The following is a 17,243-nucleotide window of genomic DNA, read 5'->3' as shown; positions in this document are numbered from 1 at the left end:
ATCACCCGAGCGGAGATACACCTCCGATGGCGGGGAGTATTGAGCAGACGGAGCAGAGATTTATTTACCTTGGAAGATGTGGTACATGAAGATGGGCTGTTGCTAGTTATTGTTAGTTCTGTATAATATTTTATAAAAATATAGAATATAGATAATAGATAAAATGATAATAAAAAGATATAAGTGCCTTTTAGAATGACAGAAAACTCTGCTAAAAATGGAAACCCCGCATCTCCACTCTCGCATCTTTTCTCTCAACGACAACAACCATTCAAATCGCCACGATAATCGTGGTCGCCTTCCCCATCCATCCAAGAGCCTCAATAATGTCGTGAAATGGACCTCTTCTCCTTTCTCCCCACGGAGATCCTCCTGAAGATCCTCCACGCCCTCCCCGATTTTCTCGCCCTCCACCGCCTGCTGCTAGCCTCTGACCGCGCCGCGCGTGTCTTCGCCCACCATGGCGGCTACGTGCTGGAGGACGTGCTGAGGGCGTACCCGGGCACCTCGTTTAACCTGCATCGACTGTTTCGCTCGGTCGCGCTGGTCCGGGGCCATGTGCGCGATGGGCGAACGATGCAGGAGTTTGTTGCGTGGATGAACGCCAATGACGGAATTGCATTGGCGGGGTTGAAGCTGCCGTCGCCCGTGTTGATAGAGATGGTGAGTGTCGCGGCGAATATTCAGCAGCTGGCCTGTGCGTGTCTGCGCAAGCTGTTGAATCGAATACAGCATCTCCAGACGCGGCTGGAGCCAACCACGCCGGCGCCGTATCCGCCTGAAGAGCCGCTGTCGTGGATGGAGGAGTATCGCGTGCATCGCGCGCTGTGGTATCTGCAGCTTTTCTGGGACTTGCATGTGAAATTTGATGCTGCGCAGCCTTCGCGAATATCCGAGTATTACGAGACTGTCGGGTCGTCGTATTGCTGGATTGAAGAGGAAATCCTCTGCATGGCGTGCTGTATATCGTCCATGGGGACGGAATCCGCCGCTCCATCAGATATCATCCCTCTACCATCTGCGCGATCACTGCCCATCCACGCAGAATGGACCATGGCTCCCGTGCCTGACAACTCAGGCCGAGATCTGTTCAAATCGCGCCCTCCGTCCTGGGCGAATCTAGGCGGATCGGCGTATTATATCTGGAGTCTGCGGACGGATATCAACCCGCAGACCGAGGACGAGAGGCACGTCACTGCCTTTCTATCATTACGAAAACTGGGCATCTGGTTCTGGGATAGAGAACGGATCGAAATGCTAGGAATGGACATCCAAGAACGATCTGAAGAATCGGGCGAAGTCACGCCCGAAGAACGAGCACGAGTACGGCAGCGATGGTGGGATGTCGCCAGAATCGGGCATGCGATGGACTGATGAATTATGATCAAAATGCATTGTACATTTATATCTATTCAATATCTATATCATTCTGCTTTAAGACCAAGCAGATTCTCCGCATTCTTATACGCAAACAACTCCAACTCCCTCCCCTGAATCAGCCCACTCTCCTCAATCTCCCTGAAAAACTGCAATCCCCTCTCGTTTGTCGAAAACGGATAGTCGACGCTATACAGGACATGCTCGACGCTCGTCGTCTGCAAGAGACACGCCAACGGCGCCAGCGAAAACATCCCACTCGTCGTAATCCAGATATTCTCCCTCCACACCTCCCTCAACCCACGCTTCTTCCCCCATCGCTCGGAAACTGCATAGATCCGGTCAATTTGAAACGGTAACATCTCACCCATATGTCCGATGATGATTTTCAATTTCGGAAATCGATCAAACACGCCACTCGCGAAGAGGCGCAGAATATGCAATCCTGTCTCTGTATGCCATGACCAGCCAAAGGCACTCAGCGCCATCGCAACGGAGTCGGGATAGTTCCCTTTATAATGCTCCATCATGTCCTCTGCTGCGAACGTGGGGTGGATATAAATCGGCACATCCAACTCCTCCGCTTTCGCAAAAACACACCAGAACCGCTCATCATCGTAAAATTGCCCGTTGAGATGATTCTCCACCAACGCGCCCACGAACCCTAGCTGTCTCACACACCTTTCCAACTCCTCCGCAGCAGCAACCGGCTCAGCCATAGGCAACATCGCGAACCCAGCTAACCTCGTCGGATGTTTCGAAACAGCAGTCGCGAGATCATCATTCGCTGTTATACAGAGGGGAGGTGGGAAATCGCCTGGCCCGTGGGATATAACCTGCACAGCTACATTCCCTTTGTCGAGATCGTTCACACGCTCGTCATCGAGATTTTCGAGTTTGGCGTTGAGGTGGGGTGGAAATGTTGCGTATAGAGCGCTTGTCTCGGGGGTTGATTGGGTGATTTTCCGGGAGGAGTAGTGTTCCTCGAGGGTTATTAGGGGGATCATTTTGTAGTGTGTATGGATGATATTGTTTGATGGTTGAAAGGTGGATGCACTGGTTTTATAGGGAGATACACGGAGAAGATCGGCTTTATGTTAACTCCAGCTGCATAAATCCGCCGTCGCTTTGGGGGCGAAAGCTTGTCTATCACACTTATTAGCTTGATACTATTATTAATGCCTAATTTTCTACAATCTTAGATGGGCAAATACCTTTTATCCTAGGAACAGATGACGTCATCAATCTCTATCCCGGAATGAAGATATTCAAACATCTATCTACTTCTCCACCCACTCCGAAAAGTCCACCTCATCCTTCCTCCTCATCTCCCTCTCCAGCACTGCCAACTCTTCATTCCCAAAGATATTATTCGACGACATCCGCAACTCACCCGGTTTGAGCGGCCCCCTCTCATCGCCAGCACGGGAAGCAATCGAACACAGCCGATTCAGCATAACGAGAAAGTAGAGCGATAGCGCATCCTCCTTGATGGGGAAGTAGGGAAGGATGCGTTTTACCTTGTCGATATCTTGGATACAGGATATTGAGGTGGGAGAGGAGGGGGAGGCTTTTAGGTGGATAACTGGGACGAGGAGGGCGTGGAAGAGGGCGTATCTGTTTATTAGTATTGTGTATAGATGTATAGGTATGGGGGACGTACAGTGTGAAGGAGAGGGTGAGTCGTGAGTACTCTCCATTCATGATAAGGCTTGTTATGAGGTCGATGGTTGTACGGGCGATGTCGAGGCCCTGGACTCGACAATGTCGTTCGTTCTCGTATTCGTGTTCGGTGATGTTGAGCTGTCGCTTTTCTAGCCACTGTAGGAGTAATGGTCGATGAATGAGAAGTCGTAGGCTTCTATCACATAGCATTTGTCGGTTGCGGGCTATGGTATACCAATCTGGTACGGGGTTGATGTTAGGTTGAATACATAATGGTGATTCATCATGCCAGTTGTTGATTGTTTGTTCGAGGTCATGGATATCCTGTCCTGTGATGATTGTACTGGAGAGAAGACGACGGTAGATATTGTTTGCCATGCGGTGGTAACTCGATTGCTGGATGAGGCCAGAATATATCGTTGGACTGTCTGTGGGGATAAGTGTATCGGCATCTATAACATTCGACACCGGCCTGACAGTGATCAACCTATCCTCAGGGAGTAGCAGTGGCCGCCCATATATCTTTGTCGAACAGCTCTCGAAACAATACACAGTCCACCAGACTCTCCGTCGAATCTCCTGATCCAGAGAACTGAAGCCAGAATTCGCCTCTTCAGAATGCAGATTCAAGCTAATCGCCATCCGCAGTGCAGTACCCATATACTGCCAGCTCTCGTCTGGACTTCCTTGTTTGTGGGCGTAGTCGTTTAGCAGAAGTAATGCCTGGACCATGGTGATATTGCCCTGTTCGAACATGGGGATCTGTTGGAGATGCTGTTTGGCGATCGAGTAGTATGTCTTGTCTGTGTTGCTCTGATGTAGTGTCCATGCGCCGATGGCAAGTATGGTGTTGGTGAGAATTGGCCATGCGTTTGGATGTGTGATTGGGATTTGCTTTGCGTATTCTGCTTTGAATGTAGCTTCGTGGATGAATGGGTTGAGAGTGTGGTAGTGTTGAAAGTATGAATCAAGCAGAACCTTTTCATCTTCAACAGACCCTGTTGGAATAGATAGCTGGTTCATCCCTCCATCTGCCGGCAGCAATGCATCCAGCGATGGAAGTCGTGCATCATCTCCAATGATATCCTGAAGCATATCTTCAGATGACCCAGAAACCCTAGATTGAGGTTCCATATCATCTTCAAGTAACGACCGAGTGATAGCCTCCATCTCTCCATTTGGGAATAGCTTCCCCAGAGCTGTTTCCAGCATATGCAGCCGTGTCTCGACGGCCGTGAGATGTCTGCATGATCAGCCAACGCTTTACTAGAAGAGTCTGTGATACTTACTGCCTCGTTAAAGGCGTCCTGACCGGCTTTGTTGGATACATGCATGTTTTATTCTGGCTTTTACATTGCACACATGGATTTCCTTTCGAGCACTGGGTTTGTTAGAAATGTATTCCAGAAGGCTATGGAGGATCAACCTTGGCTTTTCGTGCTCGACATTCTGTGCACTGTACTAGTTAGATCTGCTTCAATTGTATCCAGATGGGTGCATACAGCTGGAATATGCGAATTGCGGCCATAACTACCGAAATCAGACTGTTTTGGCATTTTGATGAGGTTGATGAACACGTATCATCGGTGAAGTTATGATGTTAGATGAGATAAGCATCCGCTTGTTTGCCACATGATATAGGCTGCAGTTGAAGCAGTACCTAAGTACAATTACTTTAAATATGGAGACTATATTATTCGACTATTTAATCCACTCCTTATGAATATCACACATCCTTATAAGATATAGTTTAGGATATGACTCAGCATGGGGCCATAAGCAATGCCAGCCTTGCACAGCCTCCCAATCCCAAGTAACAAACAACATCACTCTGTAAAACTCCTCAACCGTTCACATCTCCCAAGAGGCGTCGATTATATTTGGACATCACAATGCCACACAAAAATGAAATCCCCAACGGGGGCTTTCCCGTTGAATTCAACTCAGACAACCTCCCGCACCACTCGTTTTTTGTGGGCCGAGAAGACGAATTGAATGCGATTCACACGGGACTTCAGAATGACTCGAAAAGGACTGTCGTTTTACATGGCATCGAGGGAATGGGGAAGACTCAGCTCGCATTAGCACACACCATGCGCCACCATGAATCCTACTCAGCGGTGTTCTGGCTTGATGCCACGAATGAAGCGGAACTTGAGAGGAGTTTCGTCAATATGGCAAGGCTTGTTTCGCTGGATCATCCGTCCACGGAATTGGAGAAGATGGCCGAGGATTTCGATACTATTGCTGTCGTGCATTGGGTGAAGAAGTGGTTGAACGGCCCAGGTAATGATCGATGGCTGCTTATATTCGACAATTATGAACCAAGCACGGGGTTTTCGATAGACTCGTGGCTTCCGGATGTGCGACAGGGTCATGTTATCATCACCACGAGAACGTCTGATCTGGAACTGGGTGAAGCTATTCATGTTTTAAAACTTGAGGATATGGACCACAATGCCCAAATCGTATGTCAGGGGTCGGGACGGTCGGCTCTAACTAGTGGTGAGAATCTCTGCTCATCATTCCTTGATTGACCTCTTGTACTAATTAGAGCAGATCCTCAATTGCACGAATTGATCAATGAGTTGGATGGACTGCCACTTGCATTGGCAACCGCAGGAGCATTCCTCCGCAACGTGCCCATCAGCTGCGATCACTATTTGAAGCTGCATAGGGAGGCTCTGTCGAATGCCCAGAATATCTCTCAGATGCACTCATACGGTGACAAAACCCTCGCATCCACCTTCCTGATTTCTCTCCGAAGCATCAAGGAGAAGAACCCAACAGCCTCTGTTCTTTTATTCCTATGGGCTGCTCTTTATCACCGTGACATGTGGTTTGATATTGTGCAGGATGCAAAGGTCGCAGACAGAATCAGCCATACAGATTTCTACGACGCAATGGGGGTTCTCCGCGCATATGGCTTTGCCGAGGAGGGGCCGATTCCAGATGAATCGCATATCGCAATGGGCTATACCTTGAATAGGAGTGTGCATGCCTGGCTGGTAGGCTCTTTGATGCCTTTTGATGGTCCAGATTATGGCGCCATCATGTTGGATTGTATCACTTCACAAGCATCAAGGCTCCGTGGGCCCCCAATGGCACAAGAAGTCTGCCAGCGACAGCTCCCTCACGCGAATCACCTGGTGAATCTCTTGCTGTCTGGGAAGGTGGTTCTGAAAGACCAGTATACGCATGCCTACGAGCTTTATAGACTTGCAAACGTCTTCAAAACAGCCAGTCCATCCGTCTCTTCCCCAGGCTTCGCACAGATGTGCAGCACTCTTCGAGCCGACCACCCGAAGTCATCAAACATGGCCGACCAGGAAAAGTGCTACCAGCAAGTGATATCCCTATGCGAGAAAATGGAAGACCAGAAGTTCAAAGATCTGCATCACGACGCCCTTGAAGGCCTTTCTAGTGTTTATGCAAACACCAGCATTCAGAAGCATCTCCAGACAAAATGGCTACAAGGAGGTGCTTGTCGAGCTGCATCACATTCTGACCGGTACATCTGTTCGCGCTGTCTTCAAAACCTGCGCGTGCATATCGCCCTCTGGCTTCTGCTACTCGGCATGACTGTTTCGATAATCGTCCTGAACCTGTTGGTGCTATCTACAATCGGCTCTCTGGGAGAAAGGTTCGAGAAGGTCCACCAGTTCAGTATATTCGCTTTGCCAGTTACGGCCAACATTCTCTCAAACCACCGTTCGAAGGCTTTGATGCTGAGCATCATGTTGATGGTTTGTGTCTCCCAGGTGATCTATGTTTTGATTATTTTGGATGTCTACTGGGCGTACCTCCACTATATTCTTCTTTTTGCAATCGGCCTACCGACAGCTTTACTCGTGGCTTTGAGCTCTGATTCACCACGGATTGAGAATCGCCTGCCATGGGTTATGATTGGGGTGTCTGTACTTGGTATTTGTATGATTGTTAGGGTGGTTGCTGCTATAGACTAGTTATCAGACTTTATGTTTAATCAGCATAGAAGCGAGAGCATAAATAAACGAGGACAATACCCATAGAGTATCTACTGAATGACTAAGAGTAATTTCCTCCGCTATGCATCCCGGCCAAGACAACATAGCCCTGCCACTGCTTGCTTTGAACAATATTAAGTGGAAAGAAAGCCAACGAGAACCAGGGTGAGGCTGTGCGAGGCTGAACCCTTGATTGACTGGCCATGCAGATTTCAAGAAGACCCATGCGGGGTAAACATGCAGCATTTGGCCCCCAATCACCACCAAGATTCCACAGCCTTGTACTCCGTGCCTGGGCACTGTCAAATCCCAGCCTTGCTGAAAATGTGGGTTAACCCCATCTTGAAATCCCATCTCGTTTGCAAATATCTTTCATATCTTTCATGATTGCCGTTGGACTGCTGCTTCAATGGGACCTAAGTTTCGGCCACAGAATTGGGGGACGCCATTCTTCTCCTGGTTAGGATATAAGGGAGTTCGAAATGTCTTCTCACAGAACACAGAGGAAGCGCATAAAGCGGGAAATATCAGCCAGAGGTTAGAAGGCACTACACGATGCTGAGCCAAGGCACATTCTTACTTTATTTTATTTGTCCAGAGATTACGAAAATAATACCGAGGAGGGCATATTGATTGATGGGAACGACAGTCAACATGAAAGCACCGACGGCGATGAATCACAAAGCCACAGATCTGACAAGAAGCCAGAAAAAGAGCCACACTGGATCAGGGGTGTCTATATGTGTGCAAACCTATCAGTCGGCGTGTTGATCATCAACGTCATTCTTGTCAGCATTGCAGGAGCACGAGCAGCGAAGAATCCTCTCAACAATGGCCTTTCCAGCTCTGAAATCATCTACGACGGCAGCTGCTCGGTGTCTAAACGATGGAATGTCGCCCTCCACTTGATCATCAACATTCTGAGCACCACCATTCTCGCCGCCAGCAATTACTGCATGCAGACACTAGCCGCACCGACCAGGGAGGACATCGACCGTCGTCATGCGCGCGGCAAATGGCTGGATATCGGAGTCCCCAGTGCAGGAAACCTATCTGTTGTTGGTCCCTATCGAGTTGCATTGTGGTTTGTCCTTTTGATTACTGCGACGCCATTTCACTTGATGTATAACTCGGCGGTGTTTGGTTCACAGGCGACAAATCAGTACCGCGTTGTTCTTGCACCAGGCGACATGGACCCCCACGATATGGGAAATCTTACTACTCCTGGGCTGAAGAGGTGCTTTGGGTCTGTTGGTGGACTCAACTGGGATGAGTTCACTTCTGATCTTTCACGGGGGTCATATGAGAAACGCAATCGACAAGAATGCCTCGATCTTACAAATGTCGAATTCTCTTCTGGGATAGGCACCATCGTCTTTCTCTCGAACAAACTTACAGTCAGTCAGGGGGGAGACCGTGCCATTCTCGATGCTGGAAGTGGCGCTGTTCCCTGGAAAAAGGACCGTGGAGCCGCTCTCAACTCGCGAGGTATAACTGGGGACACGTTTTCTAACGTTTCCTGGACCTTTACGGCTTCCCATGGTGATACGTCAGTTGCGTATTCAGCGTACAACTTTTCGCAGCCAGACTGTGACCTTGATATGTCAACATGTCTGGATGCAATGTTTATGAGCGATTGGCTGAAAACCAACCAACCGCGGACTATTCAGCAAATCAACGACTACATCAACAGGAATTCAGGCTATGACAACATTACCGGATTCAAAGATAGTTTGTCGTGCGGGTTAAAGTATTCTAGTGACTCCGACCCTCATGAATGTCTGGTCATCAAAACGCCAGAACGTTGCGAGCTGCTTTACAACCCCCCTATCTGTATTGCAGTCATTATTACGGCAGCTGTAAAGGTCACTGCCATGTTTCTAGCTGCTAGACTCGATCGACACAGGCCACAGCCTCTACTGACAGTTGGTGACGCGGTAGCATCTTTCCTGGCCAAGCCTGATGATACAACGGTGGGACGATGCTGGATGGACAACTCCAATGTACGCGGGGGGTGGAAATCAAGGACTCGCACCCGCACAAGACGATTGCCAGGGAGAGAGCGCTGGGTGCGAGCCGTAAGCCCGACACGCGGGATCGTGACACTCACGTTGTAAGTAATATCCATCAGGAAAACTTCGGAAACTAATCCTCCAGATGTGGTGTTTGTATTATTGCCGGGGGCTATATGCTCTGGGAGGCCTCCCGTGGTATCTCAGTCGGTACTGCATCAGTCAAGTTCTGGTGGAATCTGGGATTCGGCACAGAAAACGTCAACATCCTTGTTGAGGGCTACAAGAATTTACCCATCATCAACTACGTGGTTCTTGCCAACACACCACAGTTCATCGTGACCATCAGCTACTACTTCTACAACAGCGTGGTGACCTCTATGCTAGCTGCGGCAGAATACAGCTCGTATGGGGTAGAAAGGAAGCCTCTTCGTGTCTCATGGCCGAAAAAAGGAAGTTCTCAACGATCAACCTATTGGCTGAGTATACCATATCAGTATGGCATCCCGCTCCTGATTACATACGCTGCACTGCACTGGTTGATCTCCCAGAGCCTCTTCTACGTCAAGGTCGTCCCATACGATTTGAACCAGCACCGGTCCGACGAGAACATCACCAGCACGTTGGGCTATTCGCCAATTGCAATCTTTATAGCGTTGCTTGTGGGTATTCTGATGGTTTTGGCACTCTTCGTTCCGGCGTGTTGCAGGAGGTTCAAATCTATAATGCCAGCGGCGGGGAGTTGCAGCGCTGCTATCAGTGCAGCATGTCATACTCCGCCCGGTGAGGATAGGGAAACGGTGGCTTTGAAGGAGGTCATGTGGGGGGAGACCATGCCTATGCCAGATGAGATGGAGATTGAAGCGAATACTTTCCATTGTGGCTTCAGCGCAAGGCAGGTTTTGCGGCCATCGAGGGAAACATTTTATGCATGACACTATTAATCGATACCTATATAATCAAGCCTATTAATTCTTCAAAGACTGACCAATCGCACACGGTTTATACTGCTCCGAGTTATAAATCAGAAGTACATCATGATTGGACGGCTTGACATGGACTGGGTCCGGAGTACTCTCTACCAGTGATCTGATTGGACATACCATATATCTCGTTTTGATGACGTTAATATCGATCTATAATCATGCTTCATCATGCTCAAATGGATCTATAAAAGGCGCTGTTCATCCGACTGGTACTTGCATTCATCAGAGTTCTATAAAGCTTCTTTCATTCCACAACAACTCTATTCTATCAAAATGGTCACCGTCGGCATCGCCGGTATAACCGGCAAATTCGCCAGCCTCATCGTCAAAAACCTCCTCAACAATCCTAACACTACCATCAGAGGCTTCTGCCGCAATCCCTCCAAACTACCAGAATCACTACGCTCTTCACCAAGGGTAACCACCATCCAAGGGAACTCAGATGACCTCGACGCCCTCCGCACCTTTGTCCGAACCTGCTCCGTCGTCATCTGCTGCTACCTCGGCGATAACAATCTCATGGAAAATGGGCAGAAACTGCTCATCGACGCGTGCGCACTTGAGAATGTACCCCGGTACATCGCGAGTGATTACTGCGTTGACTTTACCAAACTCAACTACGGAGATCATCCCGCCAAGGATCCCATGAAAGCTGTCAAGGCATACTTGGACACGAAAGATAACGTGGCTGGTGTGCATGTTCTCATCGGCGCATTCATGGAAACATTCTGGAGTGGATATTTTGGAGTCTGGGATGAGAAGGAACTCAAGTTGAGATATTGGGGTGACGGCGATGAAGTGTGGGAATCGACTACTTATGAGACTGCAGCGGAATATGTTGCCTCTGTTGCGGTGGATGAGAATGCAGTCGGATTGCAGCATTGTATGTTTCTCACCTTTTATGTGCTGGATATGGCTGACGATGATAGTCCTGGGTGATAGGAGAAGTATTCGTCAGATAGCCGATGACTTTGAAGAGGTGTACGGACGAAAACCTCAGCTTGAGCGCTTGGGTTCAAAGAACGATCTATACAATACCATGCAGGGCATCTTTAAGAAGGATCCTGGCAATATCTATGCTTATCTCGCCATGTGGGTTCCCCATCCAGTCTATCTGACACTGCTAACAAGACAGGTTCTACCAATACTACTGCATCAATGGACAGACCTATCTGAAAGCGGATTTGGATAACGTCAAGTATCCTCATGTGAAGCCAGTTAGCTTTAAACAGTTTATGCTGGAACATGGCATGGAGGAGTTGGCTGATGCTTATCAGAATGCGGGATTGAGTGGATGATTAGTGCAATGGATATATAGCGGTCAATTGAATTGACTAGAAATGGAGAACTCTATAGCAAGAAGACTATGCATAAACTAGGCTGTGTGGTGTTCTAGACTCAATAACTTCATTGATCGGCATCCGAGCTGAAGAAGCGGTCAAGATGTATCCACATGGACTGATAACATTTGGCTATTAAATTGCGATACAATTGTGTTTAACGAAAGGAGAATGCTATTGTTTGTCAAAGAATTTATTAAGAATATCTCAATTGAAGAAAATTAAGGCTAGAAAAGGGATATCAACTCCTATAGCAGTAGATGTAGATGGTTGAAATGAGGGGCTACTCGAGATATGTGACGAAAGTGACATATCACATCCACCCGCATTTTGTGTAACCTGAAAGGAAGTTTCAGAATGAGGGATTTATCTCTAGTCAAGCGAACTCTTCACAATATAAAAATAACATCTTATCGTTGCTCCATATTTCTCAACCATCCACAGTCTATTCCGTACACCATGAACCCCTCATATAACCCACAGAGCAAAAAGATCCTCGTGACGGGGGTATGGCTATCCTGCCTATGATATAAAATATAGTATGTTGATGATTATATCCAGGCCTCCAACTTCCTCCCCTCCAACCTCATCGATCATCTCCTCCAACAAGGCCATCGCGTTGTGGGCGTCGACACAAGCGAAAAAGGTCTGCCGAAAAATCTCCGACATTTGGCGGGGCATTCGCGATTTCAACTTGTTTGGTATATCCGTCTACACTTGATATGAAAATGGATACTAACTGTTATAGTCATAATCTGCAGTCAGCATGGACGTATATTCCAGCTGTCGATCAGATATATCATTTCCCGTCGAGTACAACGACGGGTAGGGAAGTAGAGTACTTGATGCGGTTTGCGAAAAGGCATCATGCGAGGGTTTTACTTGCTAGTTCGATGGGTGAGTTGCCTTTTAGCCTTGAGTGTGCGATGCTGACCTTCAGATGAATCATGGGATACCATCCAATGCCACCCAAACGGGTTCCTGGTTGTCGGTCTGACAAACACGTACGGACCACGTATGACTGTAGCAGACAATGCGCTGATGACTAGTTTCATTACTGCCGCATTGCTGGGGAGGTCGATTAGTCTCTCTGGTGATTCTGGTCTTGTGCAGTGTTTCCAGTATGTGGGTGATGCTGCTGCTGAGCTGTATGGTCTTATGAATGGATCCTGTGAGCAGGGGGTGTTTAATGTACAGAGTGTGAAGGTATCTATAGAAGGGTTAGCGGGAATGGTGGCAGATAGTGTAGCCAACGTAACAGGACAGACAAAGGTGGATGTCATCGTGGATGGAGAAGGAAAGAAATGCAGCGAGATGGAGGATGGTTTGAGAAAGACGATAGAGTGGTTCATTAAAAAGCCGTCCGAGTTTAGTTAATATCAATGCTTTATTCAATCGCTATTCTAAACCTTGTATACCATCTTCCCCCTCGACCATGTCTCTAATACCTTTCCTTTGATGAAATCCTCCTTGTTCCACTCCATATCTAACAATACAAAATCAGCTCTTAAGCCCCTTTTCAAGCTTCCCGTCCACTTTTCGGCAAACCGTGCCTCGGCAGCCCCGGATGTGGCGGCAGTAACAGCGGCAGCCAACGGCAACGCGAAATGCGGGTTATTCATCAACGGACTGGATGGATCAAACGCAGACCGTCGCGTCATGGAAATATACATATTCGGTAACGTCAAGTGAGGAGCAGTCGGTACATCTGTCCCAAACGCAAGACGAGCACCGCCGTCTAGGAAATCTTTATACGCAAATGTTCGTTTATGTCTGTCTTCGCCGATGATATCCGGCCATTTCGTCGACCAGACAGGATCTGAGTGGACTGGTTGAACAGAAGCCGTGATGCCCAATTCACCTAATCGCTTTGCGTCCTCTGGACTGGTGAGTTCGAGATGTTCAATCCGGTGTCGTCGACCGGGCGTACCACCTGCTTCTACGGCGTTGATGGCTTGATGCACGGCTTGATCGCCGATGGCGTGGATGGCGACTTGTACGCCCACAGAGTCGGCGTATTCCACTACCTCGTTGAGGGCGTTGGCTGACCAGATCGTTGGGACGAGGCGTGTTTCGTTGGTGTATGGCTGTTTCAGAGCAGCGGTGCAGGTGTCGATAACGCCATCGCTGAGGATTTTGATACCGGCTATACAGAAATCTGGAGAAGTGGATGGATGGTAGCCCTGTTCCTGGAGCTCGATTGCCCGGTTGACGTGTGTGAAGTTCTTTTTCTTATCTTCTGAATGTGGAATCAGCCAGTGCATGGCGATGTGGAACGGGAAGCCGTATTCTTGGCGATAGTGGCATAGTGCATCCCAGGTTGATTCGTCCATGGCCATATCCACGACGCCTGTGACGCCGGTGGAAATGTATGCTGTGACGGCTTCGTGGATGGCGAGCATCTTCTCATTGATAGGAGCCACTTGGACGATGAAGGGGGAGGATATGAGTAGCGATGCTTCTTCGCTGAGTAGGCCGGATGGTCTTCCATTTTCATCGCGATGTACTGTTCCTCCAGAGGGGATCTGTCGATTATCTAGATCCAGCTCGTCGAGAGCAGATGTATTCAACCAAGAAGAGTGAAAGTCACCTGCTTCGATGAAGATGGGACGGTTCTGTTCGTCCAGGTCGTCGAGATGTATAGCCAGTGGCTGCTCCCCAAGAGTCGGTATCCAACCACGACATAAAATGCGACTCAGCTGTGGATTATCTTTGGCATACTGTGCAATAGCATCCCGAATCGACTGCAACGATTGACACGACTGGACATTCAACTTGCGCAACGCCAACCCAAATTGAAGCAGATGAACATGCGCATCGATAAAACCCGGGACCACAATCGTCCCATCTAGATCCACCACGTTGCCACCGTTGGACACGGCATGTCTGACTTCATCATCGTCACTTTGTCCAACATGGGTGATGTACTCGTCGGTAACGACGAAAGCAGAGACAAACTCGTCGCCGTTGGTGGGGGCATAGACGCGCCCGTTTGTAAAAACGGTCGTCATGTCTATGAAGAAGGTATATCCGAATACTCGAGCCTCAAACCCAGATCATTGAGGTTATCTCCAGAAACTTCCTCTTGGGAATGGATTAAGTAGCATATCAGATGATCACGGGGCCCCCGCACTAGGGCGCAAAGTGACGCCATTGGCTGGATAAGGGTGGGTCATGTGTTATCATGATTGACCCACTGTACCAGATAGATATGATTGGCTGATCGTTGATAGGTATTCAGATTGATGATGCTAAAATGTTGATGGAATTAGAGCCTTCTGAAAGAGAATGTCCTGCCGATGGAGATATAAATATCGGCCTATGCGCTTCTTCTATCTTCAACATCAACATCACATCACAACATGTCTTCCTGCTGTGCTAAGGTGTCTACAGTCACTCATCCTCTGGGTATGTCCGATATCACTCCATTATGATACCTGCTGATGAACAGATCCCCTCTCCATCGAGGAAATCCCCATCGCCACATCTCTCATCCGTGAATATGTCAACTCGAAGCCCCTCAAATTCAACTGCATCACCCTGCACGAGCCCACGAAAGCCGACTATGCTGCTTTCCGCAACAACTCCGGTCCCCGTCCGGATCGTCGTGCTTTCTCTATCGTCTTGCAACAAGGAACGCCGAATGTCGCTGAAGTCATTGTCAATCTTACCTCGCGAAAGGTTGAATCATGGAAGGACGTGAAGGATGTCTTCCCGACGTTGACGCTCGAAGACCTGGATGTCACCGAACGCATCGCCAGATCCGATCCCCGTGTCATCCAAGTGTGTCGGGAGATTGGCATCACCGACATGTCTCGCGTGTACTTTGATGCCTGGGCTATCGGGATCGACGAACGATGGGGATTCGAACGACGACTCCAGCAGGGACTGCCGTATTATCGCCACTCCACCTACGACAATCAATATGCGCATCCTCTTGACTTCACCGTCGTCGTCGATACCGAGACGGAAGAGATCCTCAGCGTGGACGTCCGTCGCGTGAATGGACAGCGAACTTCCACCCCCCTCGACCAGCACAACTATCTCCCCGGCTTCATGACCGACTTTTATCGCCATGATCGACTGAAACCGATCAACATCACTCAACCTGCTGGGGTGTCGTTCGCCATGAACGGGAATGAGCTGGAATGGGCCGGATTCAAAATGCACATTGGCTTCAACTACCGTGAGGGTATTGTCTTGTCTGATGTGAGAGTCCATGATGCGTATGAGAATCGAGAGCGCAAACTGTTTAACCGCATCAGTGTGGTCGAGATGGTCGTTCCATATGGCAATCCCCAGCGCCCTCACCATAAGAAACATGCCTTTGATGTTGGTGAATACGGGAGTGGACTCATGACAAACTCTCTCAAACTGGGCTGTGACTGCAAAGGGGCTATCCACTATCTCGATGCCATTCTCCCCACCTCCTCCGGTGAAGCAACAGTGATTGAAAACGCCGTCTGCATCCACGAAGAAGACAACGGCCTGCTATACAAGCACACCGACTTCCGCGACAACAACGTCATCTCAGCACGAGACCGCAAACTCGTCATCTCCCAGATCATCACCGCCGCCAACTACGAATACGCCTTCTACCACACCTTCACCCTGGACGGGACCTACAAACTCGAGATCAAACTCACCGGCATCCTCAACACATACTGCCTCCATCCCAGCGAACAGGCAGCTCCGTTCGGTACCCAAGTCGCCAAAGGCCTCGACGCACACAACCACCAACACATCTTCTCGCTCCGCGTGGATCCCGAAATCGACGGCCCCAACAACACCGTCGTGCAGAGCGATGCCCTCCCCGCTGAAGATCCAGTCGGCTCAGACGCCAACCCCTACGGCAACGCCTTCTACGCGAAGAAAACTCCCCTCCTGACCTCCTCCCAAGGCGCCGTCAACTACTGCCACGAAACCAGTCGCAGCTGGGACATCACCAATCCCAACCGCCTCAATCCAGCATCCCACAAGCCCCTCGCCTACAAAATCCTCAACAACAACTGCCCCCCCCTCATGGCCAAACCAGGAAGCACCGTCTACAACCGCGCCGGATTCGCCCGCCACTCACTCTGGGTGCTTCCATACCGCGATCACGAACTCTTCCCGGCTGGCGCCTATGTGTGCCAGTCCGAGGGACGGACAAATCACCCGCACAACCCGACCATCGTGGACTGGGCGGCGAGGAACGAGTCGATCGACAACACGGATATCGTGTGCTATATCCAGTTTGGACTCACGCATTTCCCGCGCACGGAGGATTTCCCGATTATGCCTGCTGAGCCGGTGAGTGTGATGTTGCGAGCGTCGCATTTCTTTCAGAAGAATCCTGGGCTGTGGGTGCCTCCTTCGCAGGGGGATGCGGCGTCGTGTGATGCATTTGCGGTGGACTTGAAGAAGAATCCGAAGTTGTAGGTGTGTGTTTGTATATTACCGTTATATTGATATTTAAATACAGTGTTTGCTGAATTTAGAAGTCATTTGAGTAATTTGTAAATTGCGATTATGCACTGGAGTCCTATCAGCCACCCTGATATAAAGTTTACCATGTTTATGTCTACCTCTACCTATAGGAATATGGATTGGTGAATGAATATAAGCTCTGTATCAAGAATGTTGAGTAACCCGACTAAATCAACCTTACTTCTCGACGTCACATCGAAGACAGAGTTTCTACAAGTCGGACCAATCCCGTATGTGTGCATATTGACAGGATGCGTCTATCTATTTCCGACTCAGCCTTCAGAGATAGATTCACTCGGCTGTTGCTGAGACGCTTAAACTTTTGCAGGGAGCTAGCTACACGTCAGAAAGGTAGTACAGTATCATCAACCTCGATGACATTGAATCAGCAAGGCAGGCATAAGTGGT

General features: G+C 49.0%; 8 protein-coding genes across 8 annotated transcripts; 5 read left to right on the top strand and 3 right to left on the bottom strand.

Annotated features, from left to right (window-relative positions):
• Positions 1–183: 183 nt before the first annotated feature.
• ASPWEDRAFT_589758 (uncharacterized protein) lies at positions 184–1,605 on the top strand. Its single transcript, XM_040838424.1, has one exon. The coding sequence runs from the start codon at positions 337–339 to the stop codon at positions 1,372–1,374; it is 1,038 nt and encodes a 345-aa protein (XP_040686393.1). The 5' UTR covers positions 184–336; the 3' UTR covers positions 1,375–1,605.
• On the bottom strand, positions 1,425–2,384 carry ASPWEDRAFT_52871 (amidohydrolase family protein; the record flags this gene model as incomplete). The annotated part of the gene is made up of 1 exon (XM_040837794.1): positions 1,425–2,384. The coding sequence occupies one exon, from the start codon at positions 2,382–2,384 to the stop codon at positions 1,425–1,427; it is 960 nt and encodes a 319-aa protein (XP_040686392.1).
• Positions 2,385–2,657: 273 nt separating this feature from the next.
• Positions 2,658–4,598, bottom strand: ASPWEDRAFT_174161 (uncharacterized protein; the record flags this gene model as incomplete). Its single annotated transcript, XM_040831185.1, has 5 exons — positions 2,658–2,994; positions 3,041–4,285; positions 4,332–4,423; positions 4,469–4,498; positions 4,545–4,598. 5 exons carry the CDS (start codon positions 4,596–4,598, stop codon positions 2,658–2,660), a joined length of 1,758 nt encoding a protein of 585 aa, XP_040686391.1.
• A 336-nt stretch (positions 4,599–4,934) lies between these two features.
• Positions 4,935–9,975, top strand: ASPWEDRAFT_174160 (uncharacterized protein; the record flags this gene model as incomplete). Its single annotated transcript, XM_040831184.1, has 5 exons — positions 4,935–5,547; positions 5,602–6,966; positions 7,532–7,565; positions 7,627–9,141; positions 9,186–9,975. The coding sequence occupies 5 exons, from the start codon at positions 4,935–4,937 to the stop codon at positions 9,973–9,975; spliced, it is 4,317 nt and encodes a 1,438-aa protein (XP_040686390.1).
• Positions 9,976–10,299: 324 nt separating this feature from the next.
• ASPWEDRAFT_52870 (uncharacterized protein) lies at positions 10,300–11,324 on the top strand (the record flags this gene model as incomplete). The annotated part of the gene is made up of 3 exons (XM_040837793.1): positions 10,300–10,909; positions 10,956–11,118; positions 11,162–11,324. The coding sequence occupies 3 exons, from the start codon at positions 10,300–10,302 to the stop codon at positions 11,322–11,324; spliced, it is 936 nt and encodes a 311-aa protein (XP_040686389.1).
• A 501-nt stretch (positions 11,325–11,825) lies between these two features.
• ASPWEDRAFT_174158 (uncharacterized protein) lies at positions 11,826–12,743 on the top strand (the record flags this gene model as incomplete). The annotated part of the gene is made up of 4 exons (XM_040831183.1): positions 11,826–11,873; positions 11,928–12,067; positions 12,115–12,263; positions 12,307–12,743. 4 exons carry the CDS (start codon positions 11,826–11,828, stop codon positions 12,741–12,743), a joined length of 774 nt encoding a protein of 257 aa, XP_040686388.1.
• A 13-nt stretch (positions 12,744–12,756) lies between these two features.
• On the bottom strand, positions 12,757–14,423 carry ASPWEDRAFT_589679 (amidohydrolase). Its single transcript, XM_040838423.1, has one exon. It carries the CDS (start codon positions 14,375–14,377, stop codon positions 12,770–12,772), a length of 1,608 nt encoding a protein of 535 aa, XP_040686387.1. The 5' UTR covers positions 14,378–14,423; the 3' UTR covers positions 12,757–12,769.
• A 218-nt stretch (positions 14,424–14,641) lies between these two features.
• Positions 14,642–16,839, top strand: ASPWEDRAFT_185195 (peroxisomal copper amine oxidase). Its single transcript, XM_040832070.1, has 2 exons — positions 14,642–14,774; positions 14,818–16,839. Exons 1-2 carry the CDS (start codon positions 14,729–14,731, stop codon positions 16,785–16,787), a joined length of 2,016 nt encoding a protein of 671 aa, XP_040686386.1. The 5' UTR covers positions 14,642–14,728; the 3' UTR covers positions 16,788–16,839.
• Positions 16,840–17,243: the final 404 nt, after the last annotated feature.

The sequence above is a fragment of the Aspergillus wentii genome, assembly GCF_001890725.1.
Source record: "Aspergillus wentii DTO 134E9 unplaced genomic scaffold ASPWEscaffold_6, whole genome shotgun sequence".
Lineage (NCBI taxonomy): Eukaryota > Fungi > Ascomycota > Eurotiomycetes > Eurotiales > Aspergillaceae > Aspergillus > Aspergillus wentii.
Note: the sequence above shows the minus strand (reverse complement) of the source record. Positions and strands in the feature narration are given on the sequence as shown.